This window comes from Mustela lutreola, chromosome 10 (genome assembly GCF_030435805.1).
Source record: "Mustela lutreola isolate mMusLut2 chromosome 10, mMusLut2.pri, whole genome shotgun sequence".
Taxonomy (NCBI): Eukaryota; Metazoa; Chordata; class Mammalia; order Carnivora; family Mustelidae; genus Mustela; species Mustela lutreola.
In genome coordinates, this window is record NC_081299.1 from 91808690 (window position 1) to 91831209 (window position 22520).

The 22520-nt window shown below is 36.8% G+C and overlaps 1 protein-coding gene across 4 annotated transcripts in view; it reads right to left on the reverse strand.

Moving 5' to 3' along the window:
* The window catches only part of VAV3 (vav guanine nucleotide exchange factor 3), a 360704-nt gene that overhangs the window by 39819 nt on the left and 298365 nt on the right, over nucleotides 1–22520 (reverse strand). For all 4 annotated transcript variants that reach the window (XM_059137589.1, XM_059137591.1, XM_059137588.1 and 1 more), the window contains one exon: nucleotides 2787–2852. In XM_059137589.1, the coding sequence (XP_058993572.1) occupies nucleotides 2787–2852 (66 nt within the window). The remainder of the gene's footprint in view (nucleotides 1–2786; nucleotides 2853–22520) is intronic.

Sequence of the window (22520 nt, forward strand, 5' to 3'; positions counted from 1 at the left end):
TGTCTTCCAATTTTCTAGCCAACTGTGTCTAATATGTCATGTAATGTTCCATTAAGGTTTTCATTTCATTTATTCTGCCTGATTCTTTGTGAAATACATCCAAGAAATTTAGAAAGTGGCTTGTTCTCTTCTTAGAGTTTTATTCTTTTTTATTTCTTCAACCATATTAAATACAAAAAGTTGACCTTGGTACCTGATAATTACAATATTTGCTGTCTTTGTGTATCTAATTCTGAATTTTATTTTTTTTTGCTAAACTTTGCTTAAGATGGTTTGTTTAATCATGAATGTGAAAATCCCATACTGTGTTAAAGTCCCTAGGACTTTATCCATAGAAATTCTTTAAGGACTGTGCATAATGAGGCTCCAATCCAGAGACAATCTGTATTTGTACTGGAAACACAATCAGCATGGAATCATTTTAAACTATTTCTAGCTTAGAATTATTGTAGACACAGAGCTGGTATCAATTTCAGCCCTACTCCTTGATGGTCTTTGCATCTAAAGCTAGGAATTCTTAGGGGAGATTGCTCTCTTTTTTCTTCCCAACTCAGATCCAAGATGAAGACAGACATATCTTCTGTGGAACTGCTTTCTTCCTGCTCATCCACTGAGGACTTCTGGAGTCACAAAGAGGTATCCAAGTTTGCACTGTGCCGTAGCTCCAGGCTTTGTCTCCAGTCACCATATTGCCAGAAATGAAACTGTCTCATTTATATTCCTCTTGCATTCTCCTCAGTTCTAATTTTCTAACTGTATACTTCAGAACTTTTGTTAGACTGGCACAACACATATTGGAGAATAACTTTTGAGTTCAGAATGAAATATTCCACACTACTCATGGGCCCTAATAAACAAAATGTCCCAAGGTCAAAGAAGACACCATCTTCCAAACTCCTTCAACATATCCTCCCTTCCAATCTCTCCACCCATTTATCTTCACTTAACTTATCCTAAACGAACAAATGAATCTATAATTTCATTAAGTAAGCACTAAAATTTTAGTGACTATTTGTTAACTTCGCACTGTAAAACAATCACATTTAGTTAGTATTCCCACGCATAATTGTGTATTCCTCTTTAAGTCCTTACCAGCTTAAAATTCTGAACATGGTTTCCCTTCTTCTAACTAAGTCATCAAATACCATTTGCTGTAAGCTGATATAATTAGTATCTACTACTGTTAATTACCTAGGTTCAGCTAGGAAATTTTGCTTCTTTTTTCATACCTTTGTTCATTCATACAAACAATTGTATTAAATACCTGCCATGTGACAGAATTTTCCTAAAATAAAACTTCAAATGTTCATTTTATGCCATATTCAAGAGGCTGTAAAAAGATAACATAACTTGATAAGTGAAACATTTAATGTTCTTGATTTGATGTCTTTTGGTTCCCAAACATCTTAATATTAGAATGTATAATCTCAGCCTGCTTCCTGCCTACATATGAATATCATTGTTTTAAGCATAGGGAGCCTGAATCTTGTTCACACAAATTATAGAAAACTAACTGAAAACTCATTTTGCTTACATAACTAAATAAGAGTGGTATCAAGGTTCAACAATTTTCTAAGATTATTAGATAAGAACATGTGACATTAGATCACAGAACCAATAGAATAGCAAATTCTTTTTGATTCCCTTTGCTTCTAAAATTAATGAAGCTGGAATGAGTATGGTAAATTAATTTACAGCCTACATTCTGAAATCAAGGATGGCAGACATTTATGATATTGAAAAGGATGCCCAGTTTGTAAATCTAAGGAAGAAGTAAATTATAGCCAGCAAGATAATTTAAGGAGTTTCGTGGTTGTTTTTTTTTTTTTTTTTAAACCATCAGCTCTACTATATTAGTAAAGGAATTTCATTTACTTCAAATCAAGAACTTCAAAAGTTTCATAGAAAAATCTACCCTAAACATCAGCTTACAATAAAATAATGTCACCTTAAACAGAAATTTATAAATCTAATAAAACATCAGAAAGTACATTTTATGTTATATTCATTCAAAATGTTTGACTGAACGCTCATTCTTTCTCCTTGTATCTAATGTGTTTGATGTTTTCAGAAAATGTCATTATGATATTAAATTAATAGTAATGACAAACTAAAGCACAGAAAAATGTACTTCGAGATTTGGTTGAAGGATTTGAGGACTTCATGCTATTTCGCCTTCACGTATTCCAGGGGAAGTATAATATCTCTCTATAGCCCCAAATGACTAGGAATAGATTAGAGCCTACCATTCTCACCTCCATGGGAAAAGGGGAAATTGCACCTAATCTGTAGCTTTGATTTATTCCTTCTAACATCTTATAGACAATTTAATTTTGTAAATTCTACTGAGTCGAATTTTCTCCTTGCCTGTATCAATTAAAAATATTTCCTGAGGGGACACCTGGGTGGCTCAGTGGGTTGAGCTTCTGCCTTCAGCTCAGGTCATGATCTCAGGGTCCTGGGATCGAGACCTGCATGGGGCTCTCTGCTCAGCAGGGAGCCTGCTTCCCCCTCCTCTCTGCCTGCCCCTCTGTCTACTTGTGATTTCTCTCCCTGTCAAGTAAATAAATAAAATCTTTAAAAAAAAATATTTCCTGACAATGGAATCATGAAGATTTTAGAATTATAATAACATTGACCATGTATTTCAACTTGAAATTATATGATCCCTCCAGAAAACATTAATAAAATTATTGAGTGATAAGACCATATCCTTTGTACATTCTTGCACAATTCATTACAGCATCAAAACCAGGAAAAAATGGAAAGAAAATACTCATACTTACACACGGGCAAGGCTTAACAGCATCACTTGGAAAAAATCCAACTTCTCCAGATGCTAAATTTCTACCCTAAATTAGGAAAAAAAAAAATATCAGTTTTGAGAACCCATTTACCACAAATGATAATCTCATAATGCTTTGTACATAGTGTTGTTAATCAGGATTCTCAGAATTATTTACATGTTTTATCCATTCCTACACATTAACCTACAATGGTTGAGGAAAGAAAGCAGAATCAAAGAGGTTTTAAAATTATTAAACGTTAGGTGTTGTTTCATCTGACAATTATAAAAGAAGGATTCAAGTTTGACTTCCCAAACTACCATTCCATCTTGTTAATTTTATATCCCTCAATCCAATTTAGAGATAACAGCGTATTTAATCTTTCTATTTTATGTTCACTAATACAAGTAGATACATTGGTTTTGTGCAGGCTCACAATTAGAAATGTGATTTAAATGGTTACTATTGGCATCTTTAATAGAACTCATAAGAACATTCCTCCAACAAGATAGGAGACATTTCAAGACTTGTGGAAATGGAAAACAACATGATGATGTTTTAGATAGTTTTCAGATTTAGGAGAAATGACAGGATGCTGATCAAGTAAAGACAGTTATGATGTTGGAGGAAGGATTGTAGGTTAAAATGACATCATAAATGAAAAGAGAGGGAAGAAATTAGCAGACTTTTAGGAAAACCTAAACACCAAATGGACAAAAAAAATATGAGTTTACTCTTGGAGACCTTTGAACAAATTTTTCTTAATAAAAAAAAAACTCATCAGGGAATGTAAATTGATACAGCCACTGCAGAAAACAGTATTGAGTTTCCTCAAAAGCTTAAATAATACAAGTACCATATGATCCAGTTATTCCACTACTGGTATTCATGCAAAGAAAACAAAAACATGAATTCAAAAAGATACATGAGCCTCTATGTTTATTGCAGCATTATTTACAATAGCCAAGCTATGGAAGCAACCCAAGTGTCCATTGATAGACGACTGGATAAAGAAGATGTGGTGTACGCATACAATGAAATAGTACTCAGTCATAAGAATGGATGCGATCTTGCCATCTGTGACAGCATGGATGGGTCCAGAGGGTATCATGCTAGATGAAAAAGTCATACAGAGAAAAACAAATACCATATGATTTCAATTGTATGCAGAATCTAAAAAAGCAAGTGAAAAAACAAAAAGCAGAAACAGACCCATAAATACAGAGAACAAACTGGTCATTCCCAAAGGGAAGAGAGTTGGGGGGATGAATGAAAGGGGTAACAGGGAGTGGGAGATACAGGCTTCCAGTTATGGAAAGAATAAGGCATCAGAATAAAAGGTACAGGGAATACAGGTACAGAATAAAGCAGAGGCAATAGAGTCAATGGTATTTTAATAGTGTTGTATGGTGATGGATGGCAGCTACACTTGCGGTGAGCGCAGCATAACATATGTACCTGTCCAATCACTATGCTGCATACCTGAAACAATGTAACATTCTGTTTTACTTCAAACATACACAAAACCTTATGACACTATGACACTGACCCTACGCTGACCCTACCCTTTCTGCAAAAAGACAGACTACACTCAAAACACACTACAGCAATTAGAATATGATATTAAAAAGTTCTTATGCCTTCTTCTTGTCCAAAAATTGGGTTTATTTTTATTTGCTATTTAACCATTTCTTCCTCTCAGTAGCTAAGATGAGTAAATAGCATTATGACTGCATATTACATGCTCAACTATTTTTGACAAAGAAAAGTAACAAAAAAAATGTTCAGCAAATATTTCCCTCTTGAAACAGCATCCTTTTGTGCCCATGGAGCTTAGCTATGAGTTTGTGGGAATTTTATAAAGTGGGAATCCAGAATTAAAGGATGAGGAGGAAAAAGAAAAGAAGGGGGAGAAAGGGGAAAAGGTGGAAGAGGTATGGGAAAGAGAGAGGGAAGGTATAACAGGAAAGGGGGAAGGGTTGGAGGAAGGTAAAAAGAACAGAAAAGAGAAGAGGAAAGGCGGGATTCAGACCGAGGGAAAGCAAATAACCGAGCAAGGACAAGATGTTCATTGGAGCAAGGTTCAAGAATTGTATCGCACTTGCGTATCAGGGAAAAAGGTAAATGAACAAGTAGAAGATTCATTCATTTATTCAACAAATACAGTATCTAATATTGATTTGGTTAAACACTTAGGAAAATGCAAGAATTCATCAATCATTTCCTGTCTCCCCCTAATCTTCTCAGAATGAAGATACATATACACATCCATTTAATACATGGTGAAAAGAGCTAAATATTCTTGGGTGCAGAGGAGAGGCTATGGAAATTGGAAAGATATTTTCAGTATTAGGGGTTTGTCTGAAAGCTACATAGAAGAGAGCAGGGGCACGTGAATATAAAATGTGTGGGGTGTGAACATATAGAAATGGAAATGGAGGAGAACATTTTGAAAACAAAATAAAGCATGAGAGAGGGACAGGGGTGTAAAAATACAGGTTGTGCATAGGAAACACAAGTAAGTCTAATAATGGCTTATACTTAGTGCATCCTTACTGAATACACCACTCTGAGCATTTCATAATCTTTACAGTGATCCTTTGTGGTAGGCCCAATTATGATCCCCATTTTACAGGTGAGGAAAATGAGGTACAGTAAAGTTAAATGATCACCCCATGATCACAGAGTCAGCAAGTGACATAACCAGAATTCAAATTCAGATGTTCTAACTTCAGAGCTCGGTACTGCCTCTCTGCACAAGCATTAGACTCATAAAGGAGGATGGAGGGACATGGAGCTAAGAGGCGGCAGGGACCCAGTGTGACGGAGACATTTGGATTTATCAGTGGTGAGGGGGTTTCAGTGATGCAGTTCTGTGCTTTAGAAGGCGTAAACTGACCTCAGTGTGCAAGCTGGCTTGTAGATGGGCATGGTGTGGTAGGTGAGAGTATCATTAGAGAACTGTATCACAGTAAAGGTGGAGGGGAAACTGGTACTAGAGATATTGTGGCACTAGAGTCAACTGGGCTTGCCTGGCGAGTGGGTGAAGAGGAGATCATGGGAGCTAAAGACTTGAGTCCAGCTGCCAAGGATGGAGGTGATTACATAAGCCACCCAAATAGATAACCTGGTTTTAGATGACAATTACACAGAGGGGAACTTGAAAGTCAATGGAGCAAGACTATCATGGAAGAAAATGTATACAGAAGAAGATAAAAGAGCTTATAGGAATTAGTCTAACTAGGAGGCAAGAAGGATGGAACAGAGGGAGGAGAGTCACAGATTGGAGGGTGATGAGAACACAGTAGCTATAAGGCTGGAATGAAGTGTTCATCTCCTTCAACTGCATTCTCGGAGTGCCTTATCTATTTTAAGCATGACCTTGAGGTACAAGAAAATAACCAGGATATTTGGGGTCTGCGTGCCTAGCCAGACCTTTTTACATGACTGCATGCACTGTTACTTGAGTACAACATGTACGGGTATGTGGGGGGAGCCCTACACCAAAGAAGCCTCAGAAGAGGAAAAGACAAGAGTGACTGTTTTTAAAAAGTAAAATCAGACCTCTGAGAGCACACTAAAGGAAACAAATCTGTTTTGCAGGGGAGAGGCCAGAGGCAGAGCTCTATGATAGTCCTTCAAAACTAGAGCTGAAGAGAAATCAGCAACCTGGAAGATTACAGCTATAAGAATGGTGAACTGTCAATTCACATTAGTCAGAAAAAGAGCCCATGGTCTTCATCTACGGAAAGCAGCATTCAAGAGAAGCAGTGATAGCTCGTCACAGGCATGTTGACCAGCATCTAGAACCAAACCGACACAGGGTCCTTCATACAGATTGATCCTTTCACTTATTCCTCCCCCAAAGCTTGGCTCACACATTCCTACTCTGTCATCTCTTCTATAAAAACATCTTCACTCTGCAGGCGCAATTTAATCTCACCCTGTCCTCTTCTGACACCTTTCCAGATTGTTTGTAGTACACTGTATCGTGGAGGTCAGTATTGGTCTACACGGTCTTTTCCTTTACTGGACTGAATTCTTGGAATCCAGAACAATGTCAGTTTTTACAAGAGAATGCAAATACAGAGTGACTATTTCATAAATGTTGGCAATTTGAGGTATTTCTCAACCTGAGAGTTCCATGTTAGTGAGTAGCATGAGCTTAAGTTCCTCTTAACTGAAAAGAGGAAAATATACCACACTTTGTTTTACACAGTGAGGCACTGAGAAACACTGAATGTTTCTACATAGGAAAATATTCTTATAATGGCACTGCTTGACCTATCTCTGACATTTTATAGAAGCAAGCAGCCTGCTGAAGAAGACAATGCATGAAACAGAGAGAAAGGAGGTGAGAACACAAACGTAAGACTAGGAGACACATTAATGAATTTTTTAACTTCTGAAGGTGTATGGACAGGCTCAGCTTTTTTTTTTTTTTTTTTTTTTGGTCATTCTTCCTTTATAGAACCAAGATTCCACCTGAAAGGCATGAATGGAAACTGTCCTAGACATTAGAGGAAGGGTCATGGTCATGTAAGGAATGTCCTAAAACTAGGGTAAACATGCAATTTTCTGTCCAAACCAGGATCTTTTGAGAGAAAAGGGTAGTAATTAATAACTATGCCAGGACAAAAGGAATACATTGGGAGAGTTAGGGGTAAACCAGGACATACAGTTAACTGTATCAAAAACCATTTTGTTCTTTTTCTCTACATTTCAAGAACACTACTGGAGTTTCCTCAGGAGAGGGAAATTATATCTCAACAGAGTACCAAGGTCATTCTGAATTGTTTTTCCCTCAATGAAATGCCTTAGCAGTGCAGGTTACATTTCTTTAATGGTCTTAGACATCCCTTAGATAACAAAGAGGTGAGAGATAATTTAACATATCTTAACAGATGAATAAAGCTGCATTTCCTGACATCCTAGGAGATGTCAGTTCTAGCTATGGGAGAGAATACGTGCTGTATTCAATGACTTTCCACTTATTAAGGTAATAAGCATCCTACAACATTTGGAAGATTAAAAAACAAAGTAATGTGTAGGAGGAGTGTCTTTGCTTCCCTGGTGGATGTGTGTGGGATGTACATTGATAATTCATTAATGCTAATGGGTGGAGCAGCTGTCAGTCCCCTGTGCTGCGTGGATGGAACAGCAGACTGTAGCTACGAAATAAGCCATTTGCAAAGCCAGTGATTTTGTGCACTTTATGTGATGATCTATGAAATTTTTACTAACTTTGAAAGAGGCATGCAGCTGAATTTTCTTCCTCTTTGCATTCCTGGGTGGGCAGTGTATTGTGGGTCAAATAATCAACGTGTCGTTCCTTTTATGCCCCTTACAAATGCCAGAGATAAAAAAATCTTATTTTCTAGTTAGCCCCCTGTCTAATATTGGTTCTTGACAGTCCCTTCACATCTTCGAGGTCAATTTGAAAACATCCCTCTTTCAGAGTTACATGTCATCTGGTGTACCATAGAGTTCTATCTTTATATGCATTTATTCTGCTGAGCATTCTCTCTATTATGCGAGGAGACTTTTATAAATCTAACGGTCCCGGTTGATTCATTCTGATGAAAATATTTTCTTTGGGAAGTCTCTGAGAAAATAAGTTATGGGCTATCTATGGTAAGAAAAGATGCACCTTTATAATTTTCATTAACTAAAGTAGAGCAGATACAAAGCAAAATAATATTAAATAATAATTCATAAAATAATAATGCCTTCTGTCCTGAAAAGCAAGTTGCTCCCTGTAGAAAAATGTATCAAACTAAAATTATTGATAACTTTCTCTGAAATTCCTGATCATAAATATAAATGCATATTCAAACACTTCCTTATTTCTAACTGATCTTAGATTATAACTGTTCTTCATTTTTCCCTAATAAGAATCCACAGTAAACCATAATGAATTAAAACTACATTAAGTTTGATGGTAGAAATGATATTTATAATCTACCAGTATAGAGAAAAACATTAATGGGTGCTAACATAGCAGAGCTGAAACTGCTTTTTCAAAACCCATAGACGAGGATGGCTTAAAATGACAGAGGATATCCTCCAAAAATCTTAATCGTAAATTGCTTGGCTCCTAACTTTGCAAAAAGGAGAAAGATTGCTTTAAGAAAAATACAGAGTGTCTTTTCCCTGTGGCTCATTTATCCCCTTAATACCACCTGGATTGGAGGTTTAATGCACTCCTGGAATAGCACTGAACAATTTGAAACAGATGTGGAAAGCTGAATTTAAAAGGAACAGATTAATGGTTATTTATGAAAGATTGGAAATTTTCCCAAGTTACAATGCCCTAAACACTTTCAACGTATGCATGAAGGTGCTGTGGAGATTACTAAGCAATTTATCAGACATGGGGAATGGCCAGAGCAACTGTCATTGTACCTAGTCCTCTCTCACTGTCAGAAATGTACAGTCTGGGTATAGGGTGGAAAGAAGACATACAGGGTAGGCATGAATCATGGGAATCTAGGCAAATATACAAATTAGTTTACTGACCAGATGGGTGGATGGATGATGGATAGCTTGTACCAAGCACTATTTTTGGAATTATTCTGACAGGCTTTGTGATCATGTGTGATAGAACCAAAGGACTGGAAAAGGAGAGAAGACCAGGACAAAGACGGTGACTGAAATTATAACCTTTGATAAGGAGCCATCTGTGATCCTAGCTGCCACCATACTATAACCATTGTTAGTAGTTAAATATACATCAGTACTAGTTCTAGGAAAACTCGGAAAAATCACTACCATTCAGTAGGGATGTGGCTTTTGGAGAGCTCATTCTCTTTCCAGCTCTGCTATTAAAAAAAAAAAAACAACAACAAAAAAACTATAACCTTGGGCAAATCTCCATGGTAAAACAAGAATGATGACAAGGTCTGCCACATATGCCTCACTAGGGTAATACAAAGATCAAAGAATTAACTTGTCTGAAAATAACTGCCACCATACTATTTTCCCATTTTTTCCACAATACTGCTTTTTTATTATTTCCAATCAATTTTCTCACTTCTAAATTTTTTTGTTGGCTATTCATGTGTTATTAAAAGAGAAATACCTAGCCCGGTAATAATCCCACCATCCTCCTTATATTTAGACAAGTCTGCCAAACCAGAAGTAACATAGACTCCTGTATAACTTTCACCTGAACAAAAAATACTATATTCAGATAATCCATTTCCTTATTTCGAATGTGCTAATGTTTTCATGCAAGTACACACTTCTTTGGTCATTGCTTCTTGCATGACAAGTAAGATGGACATTTTTCCACCAGTGAACAACTTGAAAATTTATCAAGTGTAATTGCATAATGGTCATTACAATGAATTCCAAAATATTCACGCAAACATACAAAAGAACAAAAACGTAGCCAAACACTTTTACCATTTATTAGTCAAAAGAGAATAGCATTTTAAACTTTTGTCCAATGCATAAACCCTAAAGGTTTTCAAAAGACAATAAAATTCATATTCCTAACCTAGTTCATTCATAGTTAAGTGGCTGTCATAGGCCCAGAATTCCGAATAACTTTAAAAAAAACTTGTTTCTTGGATCTTTGAAATGTATCTTTGGTTTATAAGGGCTTATAATTGCATCAAATCATCAAAACATGTGACCAAAGCTTCAATATTTGATGGCTTTTTGAATGCACACAAGATTGTTTGTGTTTACTACATCACTGAGATTTTGGCAGAAAGAAGTATCAACCCCCCCCCCCCAAAAAAAAAACACCAAAAAAACTAAAAGTTGTGAAATGTGCACTAAGAGAAACCCACTAAAAAGTCATAAGATATAGTTCTACACTTATTATTTGTGAGATGAATATAATAGCAGAATGAGACTTTGTAGAACATTTTCTTATTATCCAAAAAATGTATTCTGTGGGGTTCCTGGACTTCTCTAGCAGGGAAGAGGGCTCTAGTTTTTCATGTCCTGAGGCTTTTTCTCTAAAGTTTCACTAGGTAAGATATTGTATGTGATGTAATCCTGAATCAAAACTTATTAACTATGTTTCTGGTGAAGGAAAGAAGAGCATACCTTTGATGAAAGAAAAAAAAAAATTAGCAAGCAAAAACCAATCTGAATGTAGGTAGGCCAGATCCCAAGTGGTTACTTACTACAAAATCTGGAAAGAACAAGGATCTACCACTCTTGGAAGAAATTCTATTTAGAGAGAGGCCATATAACCCAAAAGTAAACCAGGCTTGATAGAGGTCCAAAATATAGAAATTCATATTTCTAATCCTGGCAGACAACCAATGGATGTTTTCCTATCCTTGGTGATTTTAATCTTAAGTAATCACAAAGGAAATATCCTGAGTAATGGCACCATACATGTCAAATGCTCATGGCAGCATTAGATGTTTTTGAAGAACTTACTTTTCTACTAAGAACAAAATCACTACTTTAATGAAAAGTGTATTGACTACCTGATATTTATGAGGGATTATGTTACATACTAGGGGATTAAAAATGACTAAACATAGTTATCACCTTCAAGGATCTTATTCAGATGATGTCGGTTCCTTAATTAGATTTTGCTTTGGTCATTTTCATAGATTTTTGCAGAATTTTGGACTAGAGAAAAGACCTAGGAGGTAAAAATTTGATATGGATAGACAGTCAGGAGTCTGATGTTCTATTCCTGCCTTTCTGATCCTTGAGTAAGTCATTTAACCTTTTATGGCTCAATATTCTTGCCCGTGAAATGACAGGGTTTGACCCAAGGATTTTTTTCTTTTCTTTTTTTTTTTTTTTGACTCAAGAATTTCTCTTTTACCACTGTTCTTTGCTTACATGAGCCCTTTTCCTAAATCCCTACAGTTCTCCTGTCCGTTACTGTTACTAAGAAGTATCTGATCCACAAATTCTTAATTAGGGATATTATGTGTCAGTAATTGAATCTGGTTACACTTATTCATAGAAGATAAAGACATTTCAGGTCCTAAATGACTTTCATTTTACCTCGGTGTAAAGTCCTCTATTCTCCAGGGTATACATGATTGACTTGTTAGAAATGATATTCCTTCATTCACTCTTCAGGAATTCCAATTACTATGAATAATTAAAATCCAATATATGTTATAACCTGAGAAATTATTTGGACCCAAGTCTCGAAGGCACAGACCTGTGCACTCTATTGAAACCCTTTGTGGTGCCAAATCAACAGCCATATCATAGATGTAATTGTGGATCGGTGGTCCACTGAAGGTATTCTGTGACTGACACGTCCTTGTAGTAATTATGGCAGAATGCAGCTTCTATGGTAATGAAATAACAGAAGAAAATATACCACAACAGAATTCCTCAGAACTATCCCCTTAATAATGTTGCTTTCTGTTGGGAGAAAAAAAGTCTTCATTGTCTAAACTTCTCCTTAGACAGCGGTGTTCTCCCCTACGGACATTATAACCTACATTTTGCCCTGTACCAAACAAAGGAAAAATACAAGTGAAGAGCTGTTAACCAAAAATGCCCATCTTGAGAGTTAACAGTTAGGACCTCACCCACTTTGTCAGAGGCTTGCCAATTCCCACAATACAGTCTGTACACTTGGAAACATTCCTGCAAACTCAGTTTATGATCTATTCAATCAAAGCCAGTTGGCAATCACCCAGGGAAATGTTTCTTACGGGCCTTCACTAATGTCTATTATCGTCTATAATCATCTCTCCCGGGCTTCTCCTGTTCTATTATAGTCAGGCTCTGCCTTTTTTTCTTCTTCCCTGTAATTAGGGACCCTGATTTAATGCAATATTTTGAGGTAAACACCTGTCAAAATAAAGGTCTTATGATTACATGACATACTATTACCACATAAGCTGTACTATTTTCACGTGGCTTTTTACTGCCACATCCACAATTTCAATTCTGCCGTGGCTTCTCCTGACTTTATCCAAGGGATGGGCAAGTGGTGAGAAGCAGTTAAGAAGCAAAGTCAAGGTCAACTGAGGAAGACCCTGAAACTATGCTCCAGTACTGCCTAAAACGGTATCCCTGCCATGACAAAAACCAAGTTTGGGATTTCACAAAGAAATGCTCTGGGGCAGGAATCTGAATGGGGAAAAACAGTTCCCAGAGATGTTTATTCTATAGTTTACAGTGCCAAAGCAATGAACCTTTTGGTGTCAAGAATCAGTTTTCTTAACAAAGATTTGATTCTTTTAAAAAGTTTTTGTTCATCTTCTTCTTCTTTTTTTTTTAAAGATTTTATTTATTTATTTGTCAGAGAGAGAGGAGCGAGAGCGAGCACAGGCAGACAGAGTGGCAGGCAGAGGCAGAGGGCGAAGCAGGCTCCCTGCCAAGCAAGGAGCCCGACGTGAGACTCGATCCCAGGACGCTGGGATCATGACCCGAGCCGAAGGCAGCTGTTTAACCAACTGAGCCACCCAGGCGTCCCTTTTCATCTTCTTATTTGCCTCTGGTTATGCTACAGAATGGTACCTGAACTGCAGATCAGGGAGTTAAAAACAACAACCACACACACACACACACACACATTTTTATTGTAGCTAAAATTCCTGTGTGGTCTAGAAGAAACGAGATAAGTTTCTTAATGTAGAGCAAAGGAAGAGACTCCTTTGAAATGACTTGGCTACTAAAGTTGTAGGGAGAGATGCCAGGAGTAAAGACCTACTAACTCCACTCCACTGTACCTCCCTTCCCTGACCCCAGAGGGTTTCTGGGCAGGTCCTGTGGTATAGGACAGACTGCTTAAGGCTTTTAACAGAAAAGGTCAATACTGCTTACAGTTGAGTCCATAAGTAAGCAAATCATCCCCCAAGCAAAGTTTGTTTTCTGTAAACCCCTGCCTTGTTGTGTTCCTTCCTACTCTCCTTCCCTTTCCTGAGCCATCTTACTTACACTTTCCTCATCCAACCTTGCTCTGAGAGAAAGGCTCATGATTTAGCCTACTTATTTAAATGAACTATTCCCTTCAGGATTTATCATTTGTGCTTTTATGTCTAGGAGTAGAAAGTTTAACATCTGATTAAAGAAATTTCAAGAATTGGATACAGGAATTGGGAGGGAAGAGTAGGCTTCTATGAGCCTACATATGTTAGTGGGACTCTTCATATGGAAACATGGGGAAGATGAAATTTTAAAAAATTAAAAAAAAAAAAACAATCATTTTCCCACTTCTGGAAAAATGAAGCTTATCTTTCAAAATCATCAGTCATTATACAGAAATAAACTTTTTCTCCTTTTCCATTTTCTTTCAAGTTTACTTCCTATGATTTTTATAATACCCTTGTGTGTCATTTAGGTATTAAAATCCCCATTTTATAGATGAGGAATTTGAGGACATAAGGTTAAATAGCTTAAAGACTATTCTGAGAGAACAAGGATAAATTTAACTCTGACAAGATGAATGAATATTTTAATGGTCTCTCGGTTACATCGTAAAGTATAAGTTGAGTTCATAAACAATGAGTTTGAAAACTTGTAAATAACATAGTACAGAAACAGCAGTCTGAATAGCATTATTCATTCCAGACCTATGGACTGAATGCCTATTTTAGGATAGGCGCTAGAGATAAAGAGATGAAAGTCACAGTTCTTAACTTTCTGGAGCGCTCTAATCAGGCAGAGAGAACCATGAACAGACCATTGAGGATACACTGGAAGTGTTATGCCAGAAACCCTTTTGTCAGGTTCAGAGAAGACCTCAAAGGAGGTGCCCCAACCTGAGCCTTGATGGTAAAGAAGCATTTAGCTAAAGAATGGGAAGTAGAAGGGTAAATTCAGACAGAGTGTAAAATATGAATCAATAGCTATAATTTTGAAAAAGCATGTCTTCTATGAAAAAGATTCTCCCTGACTGAACCCTTAGTTTTGTTTTGTTTTCCAGGTTAAAATGAGGAAAACATATCTGTTTAAAAAAAAAAAAAATCACCTGGACATCTGAATGGCCAATTATAAGCAATGGAATTGTAATCAGTGCTAAATATATCAGGCATATAGGAAGTCAAGTTTCTTACAAACTAAGAAGGGGTCATCTGTTGCATGCATACATGACAACTGCGCTTTAGGGCAAAGATGGTAGCAAAGCGGATTTAAAAAATCCTTTTTATTCAAATTCAATTTAGTTAACTTATACTATATTATTAGTTTCAGGAGTAAAATCCAATGATTTTATAGTTTCATAGAACACCCTGTGCTCATTACAACAAGGGCCCTCCTTAATGCTCATCTCGAAATTATCCCACACCCCAGCCCACCTCCCCTCCAGCAACACTCCATTTGTTTCCTAGAGTTAAGAGTCTCTTAAGGTTTGCAAAGGGGAAGTTATCACCTAATTGCCCATGGCCGAGTCAAGAGCCACCCCTACTCCACCCTCTCCCCAAGTAGGGTAATGAGGAATGCTTCCCTCAGGAGACTCTCAAGCTCTCTCCAGACTTATTTTCTGACTTTTCAGTTTTTCCTTTGAGGCAAAGAGAAAAAAATTTAAAAAGCTGAAACTGCTACATAAAGCAATGCTGTGTTTCCTGATTGTTCTACCAAAGAAGAACTAAACCGCCTTTAAAAATGTATTTTTTTTTCTTGAGAGGTGTTTAAGAATTACAAATGATTCTCCTAAAACAAAGGTAGGATAGTCTAACATATGGAACTAAGGCAGGAGAAGAGAAGTCTGAAAAAGTCTAATTTTAATCCTGCAAATGCCAACATACATAGATGGGTGATAAATTTGGCCCTTTAAAACCACAATTTCAATTTACCCTCTTTATAGAGATTTCTGTGAATTAATCAGAATGTGTGTAAAAACATTTTCACTCCTTAGAATAAAGATCATGTAGATGCATGATTTGTAAGTGTGAAGTATCACAACTATTTTTCTAGGTTATTTAACTTTCATTGTGGATAAAAATATATATTTTTGGCACACTGATTACAGTTCTCCTGGTTATAATTGTCTTTTGGTTCCAGTTAGCTTACAAAATTCTCCCTGTGGAACATTTGGGTATTCATAAATGACAATGGAGCAAATAAAACCCCATGATATAGGACAGAGGGTCATCATTGTTTCATAAGCTTTATTATAAGAAGAAAATACATAAAGCTCTTTACTGTTTAAAAAAAAAAAAAAAGACCCCATAGTTGGCATGGCATGATTTTACATTTGCTTGCTTCTTTGTCTTGCCCTCTTTGTACCTCTTTTGGGAAAGTAAAGTTTCTAATAGAAATAGTCTCTCTCGGCATGAAGAATGTTCTCCTTCATTCCTAAGTTCTTATTCTCACATACTGAAACAACTTTAAAGCAACAGGTTTGTCATCAGTCCAATGACATGATCAGAATGGTTCCATATGTTGTTACTCTCAGTAAAAACTAGGCCTTACACCTGCACTAGGAAATGTACTCTAAATGGCCAATTTCCTCTTTTATATTCATTTCACTTGAAGACAATTTTATGGAACTTTCAAGGAGAGAGAAAGAAGACAACAAAGATGACAAGAAAAAGCTGCCAAAATGAATCCCTTCAATGCAAGGACCATACATAGAATATTTTTACAGCTCAATTGTCAACTCATTGTTTGAAAGAAGTTATAATGAAAATGCAGATACCCACTCACTTTGATAGCATTAGAAATTACTGTTGTTATAATAATAAGATAGACTAGACTATAATAGCTATTCATAGAAAGTTCCTGATAGAAAGTGGAGGATAATTTGTATTCTCTGGACATAGAATATGTAGAAAACATGACAGTCTACAATAAAATTCAACTTTCTACACTAATGAGTGAAGTGACTCGCTTGAAAGAAGAGAAGAAAACAGTTTAATCTTAAAAGCATAATTTCTTGAAAATTTCCAAATAAGCCAAAGCACTTAACTAGTACAAAAGACATTTTTGAAATTCAAATGCAAAGCCACTGTAATATTGCAATATCTATATTGTTACCCACAGTTTTAACTTTACATGTATTTGTAGCAATATAATTATAAAAGTGTTAACACAAAACTTTACATGGAAACCAGCTGCATCACCTATTCTGAGCTTTGATCGTTCCTTAGGTCATTAAACCACAAGGTTATAAACCTGTTGTCTTTTTTTGTGGTCAGTACAAAACATGAAGACCCAAAGTACCTCGATGAGGGGTGCCTGAGCGGCTTAGTGGGTTACCCTCTGCCTTTGGCTTGGGTCATGATCCCAGGGTCCTGGGATCAAGCCCCACATCGGCCTCCCTGCTCAGCAGGGAGACTGCTTTCCCACCACCCTCTCTGCCTGCTGCTCTGCCTACTTGTGATCTCTCTCTCTGTGTCAAATGAATAAAAATAAAATCTTCAAAGTACTTGGATGAATGAATGGATGAATGTTAGAAGCTACTATTTAATGAGCACTGGGCTAGACCTCTTTCATATATCATTTATTTTATTCTGTATGCATTTTACAGATGATAAAACTGAGGCCCTTATAAAACATTTTACAGATGATAAAACAAAGAGTAATCTATGTAAGGTCATGATGCCAATAGATGGCAGAATCAGTAACCACCACTCAGGAAAATGAGCTACAATTTCCTAAACTGTAACACAGAAAAGAAAAACACTTATTTTTCTGGTGCTAATTATATGCAATCTCTAATGAGACCAAACCAATTGGGTAGGGACCAAAACGGAGGTGCCTAAAAACTATCCTCTCAGAAGCAATTAAATACATACACACATAGATGCACATGCACACACAGGGCAGAGTCACATCCTTTAGGATGCAAACCATAAAGTACTTGTCTTCTTTGAATACGATTATCAACAAAGTAATGTACACGGAACCACTGCAAGCACACACACAAACTGCTGTAACTTCAAAGGATCAAAACAGCAACATTCTTTACACATCTATATATTCAATATAGAGGAAAGATTTTTTTCAGAAATTTTTAGGGTGCCTGGGTGACTCAGTTGGTTAAGCAACTGCCTTCAGCTCAGGTCACGATCCCAGAGTAACAGGATCGAGTCCCACATAGGGCTCCCAGCTCCACAGGGAGTCTGCTTCTCCCTCTGACCTTCTCCTCTCTCATGCTCTCTCTCTCTCTGTCTCTCTCCCTCTCAAATAAATAAATAAAATATTTTTTTAAAGTTTTTTAAAAAATAAAATTTTAAAACACATCATTCTAAATCATGCCATTGAGTAAGTACAAGGGTAAGTTCACATCCAGACCAGTTTCCTACATATACCTTCCATATGTACAACGTGTAAAACAAAAGCTGATTTCATCACGATAGGCTTGGAGAATTGTAAGATGTGAAGTACTTTTTAATCAAAGAAAACACATCAAGTTCAGTATGAAGTTTGTGGCAAATATATTTTAATTGCATATTAGTTCTTTGAAAATGTTCCCTTTGTTTGGTAACTATCCGATACAAAGTATTGATCAAGTTCACAGTGACACCTTATCTTGTAGCTATGCTTAATTAGCCGGTGTGCTATCCAAGACCAAGGAGTAAGCTGAAATCATTGGATCACCCTAGTCAAGGCTTACATTAAATTTATCTAGGGTTGGGGCACCTGGGTGGCTCAGTGGGTTAAAGCCTCTGCCTTCAGCTCAGGTCATGATCCCAGGGTCCTGGGATCGAGCCCCGCATCAGGCTATCTGTTCAGCAGAGAGCCTGCCTCCTTTCTCTCTCTCTCTGCCTGCCTCTCTGCCTACTTGTGATCTCTGTCAAATAAATAAGTAAAATCTTTAAAAAAAAAATTTATCTAGGGTTCTCCTGAACCCAGACCAATTGTACCCTGATATCTAGAAGTGGGGTTGTGTGTTGACATTATAGCAAAGCCCCAGATGACTCAGAGTTGTGAGTACAGCTCTGGTCCCATCCTGTTCTGTAACAAAAGAAGAAACAAAGCCACGTGGTGACTGAGTAACTTGACCCAAGCCACACAACTAGTTGGCGACAGATGCATGACTTGAATCAGGTTTTTCTCACAGTGCCACTGTTCCTGTTAATAAGGCTAGAATCTGTTGGCTTAAAAAATACATTGACTGGCTAAAAAGTATGCATAAGATAATTCTGACTTATACTACATCCTTGTTGAAAACATTAGATGAACTTTTAATTTATCTCTGAAAATTCAAACATATTGCTAGCTCCCAGCAAGCATGAATGGATCCTCTAAAGACAGGAGACATAATGTCAAACCAAAAATCGGAGTTGATAATTGAAATATGAGCAGTGTCTGAGAAGTGAGTATAGAGTTGACACTCAATATATATTTGCTGATCTGAAATAAATGTGCTAATTGTTTTTCTCTGCTCTAGACATTAGCCATCTTCCCCTTAACAAATACACACATACATTTTGTCATACAAAGGCCTCATTTCTCTTACAATTTTCCTGAGAGTTTCCAAAGCCATTATACCACCATACCAGAAAAGCTTCATGCTCCCAGGCCGTTGAAAGGAAATGACAAATAATAATGTCTTTCTTATCATCTAAAAAGAATAGGAGGCAATACAATTTAGTAAAAAGAACACCAGGTTTCTAGTTCTTCATTTAAGAATCTTGCTAGACATCACCCTGCCTAACTAGTAAAACACTGAATAGATTGAAAAAAATCAACAATTCTTGGATCCATAAGAGAGGGAAAGACACGGGACAAACCTCAGCCCCCAGGAATGGAAAGACAGATTAGCAAACACAGGGAGTCACAACTTTCCAGAGCAGAGACTCCCCAGCAGAGACTGCTGTGGGATCTAGTGCCAGTGCTGGGCTAGGAAAACCTGAACTGGTATTGACAAATTACCGAAAGTTCAGTGCTTACAACTCTGAGAGTTAAACAGTCCAGGGGGAGCCATCATAGGGGAAACCCACGATATTGTAAGACTACCTTTAGGAGCTTGGCCAGATTCATACAGTCAACAGGAGAGGAAAATCCCCAGCTTCTGGCAGAAGGAGGAGAAAAGGCACTCTGCTCGTCTTTGTCTTCTTCTTCAGATTTATTTGTTTATTTGAGTGAGCGAGAGAGAGAGAGAGAGAGAGAGAAAAAGAATGTGTATGCGTGTGAGTGGGGTGAGAAGGAGAAGAAAGGGAGCGGAGTCTCCAATGAGCGGGGAGCCCCACACGCAGGGCTGGATCTCAGGATCATGACCTGAGCTGAAATCAAAGGGAGTCAGATGCTCATTCCACTGAGCACCCCAGGTGCTCCCACTCTGCTCTTCTTAATAAGACGTGTCCTCAGGAAAAACTTGTTAAAGGAAGCCTGACCAGTTGAGGTATTACCAGTGTAATATACCTCATAATATATGAAGTAGTGGGGGGTGGGGGGGTGGGGGGGTGGGGAAGAAAATACTCCGCTCTAGCTCACTCTACCCAACCTTTTCCACCGTGGCAGGGAGGGAAAAAAAGACAAACAACACTTGCAAGTTCATCGTCCAGAGGCACAAGATCACTAAAACAGAAATATATCTGGGAAACCCCTATTTGAAAACTAAATAGTGCACTTCTAAAATGACCCATAAGAAGAACATGAAAAAGTGGGGGAAAAATGCTAGAAAGTATTTCAGGATGAACAAAAATAAAAATACAGCCCTTATCAACCATTTAGGAGGCAGCAAAAGTAGTACTTAGAAATTTATAGCACTAAATGCCTATGTTAGAAAAGAGGATTCTCAAACCAATGAGGACCTTAAAAAACTAGAAAAATAAGAACAAATTAAACCCCAAGGAAGACAAGAATAAAGAATGGAGCAGAAATCAGGGAAATATGAAACAAAAATAGAACCAACCTCATATGAGTTTAATAAAATTCATAACCAATTACTTAGACTGATGAAGACAAAAAAGCAAAGACAAATTACCTGTGTCAGAAACGAGAGGTAACACTACTATAAAGTCTACACAAAAACCATCAAGGCTTACCCAGAAAGAAATCGATAGCCTGAATAGCCATATATTTACTAAGGAAACTGTAATAAAAATGAAACAAAATGAAACAAACAAACAAAAAAAAAACAAAATAACCCCCCCCCCCCAACTTCTTATAAAGGAAACTCTAGGCCTGGAGAGCTTTCCTGATAAATTCTATAAAACACTTCATGAAAAAAATAATGCGGATTCTATAAAAACTCTTTCAGAAAGTTAAGAGAAATGAATAGCTCCTCATTCATTCTTTGGGTGCTAAACTATTAACAAACCTGGACAAATAAATTACAAGAAAATAAAACAACAATAAATAAAAAGGACAATCTATTGTTACCAGTTGGGGTTTATCTCTGGAAAGCAAGATTGGTACGACATCAGAAAATCAATGTAATTCACCAAATTAATAAATTATAAAAAAATGATAAATCACTTCAATTGATGCAAAAAGAACTTTTGGTAAAATCCAACATAAATTACTGGTAAAAACTTTCAGCAAAGTAGGCCTAGCATAGAACATCCTCATCTTAATGACAGGTATTTATAAAAAATTACAGATAACATTATACCTAATAGTAAAGGATCTAATAGTAAAGGACTTAATGCCTTCCGCCATGAGATCAGGAATAAAGCAAATATATACCTTTCCTCTAATTCTAGTAGCATTTTCCTGGAGGTTCCAGCCATTGTCATAAGGCAAGAAAGAAATAGAAAGCATTCAGACTACAAAGGAAGAAGTAAAACCACATTTATTCATTGACAACATGATTGTCCATATTTTAAAAATCTGTTAGAATTGGCGTGCCTGGGTGGCTCAGTTGGTTAAGTGGTTTTGGCTCAGGTCATAATCTCAGCATGAGATTGAGCACTGTGTTGGGCTCCACGCTCAGCAGGGAGTCTGCTTGAGATTCTGAGATTTTCTCTCTCTCCTTCTCTCTCCATCCCTCCCCTCCCCCTTCACTTGCTGTCTCTCTCTCAAAAATAAATAAATCTTTTTAAAAATCTGCTAGAATAATTCTAATTTAACTAATTGGAATTAATTCCTGTAAGTGAGTTTAATAAGGTTGTAGGGTAAAAGATCAATTTATAAAAGTCAGTTACATAGCAATAAATAGAAAATGAAATTGTAAACCTACCATGTACAATAAGATCAAATGAAATATGAATTAAGGATATATGATAAAAGATGTGTATGTCCTTCGCTCTGACAACTATAAAACCTTGTTGAGAAACTAAAGACCTAAATAAATGGAGAGCTATACCATGTTCAGTGGTCAGAAGACTCAATATTGATAAGATGTAAGTTTTCTCATAGTGATGTATAATTGAACACAATCCCAGTAAAAACTGCAGCAACGTTCTATTGGTGAGATAAGATGTCTCCAAACTTCATAGAAAATATAAAGCACCTAGAAGAGCCAAAACATCTTTCAAAAGAAAAAATCTGGGGATAAGCACTGTCTGATTTTAAGACATTAATTTGTTGCAACAATCAAAATAGCATTGTATTAGTTTAAATATGGAGAGACATCCATGGAACTGAATACAGAATCCAGAAACATACCAACACATAAACAGACAACTGATTTTCTACAAAAGTGAAGAGGCAATCCCGTGGAGAAATGACTATCTTTTCAACATATGGTGCTGGAACACAAGGATCTCCATATGCAAAAAAAAATGAACACCATTTTTGGAAAAAAAAATGAACACATATTCAAAAATACCTCAAAGTAGACTATAAGCCTAAATTTAAAGCCTAAAGCTATAAAACTTCTAGAAGAGAATTTAAGAGAATATCTTTGTATCCTTGGATAGGCAACTATTTCTTAAATGCAATGCCCATATG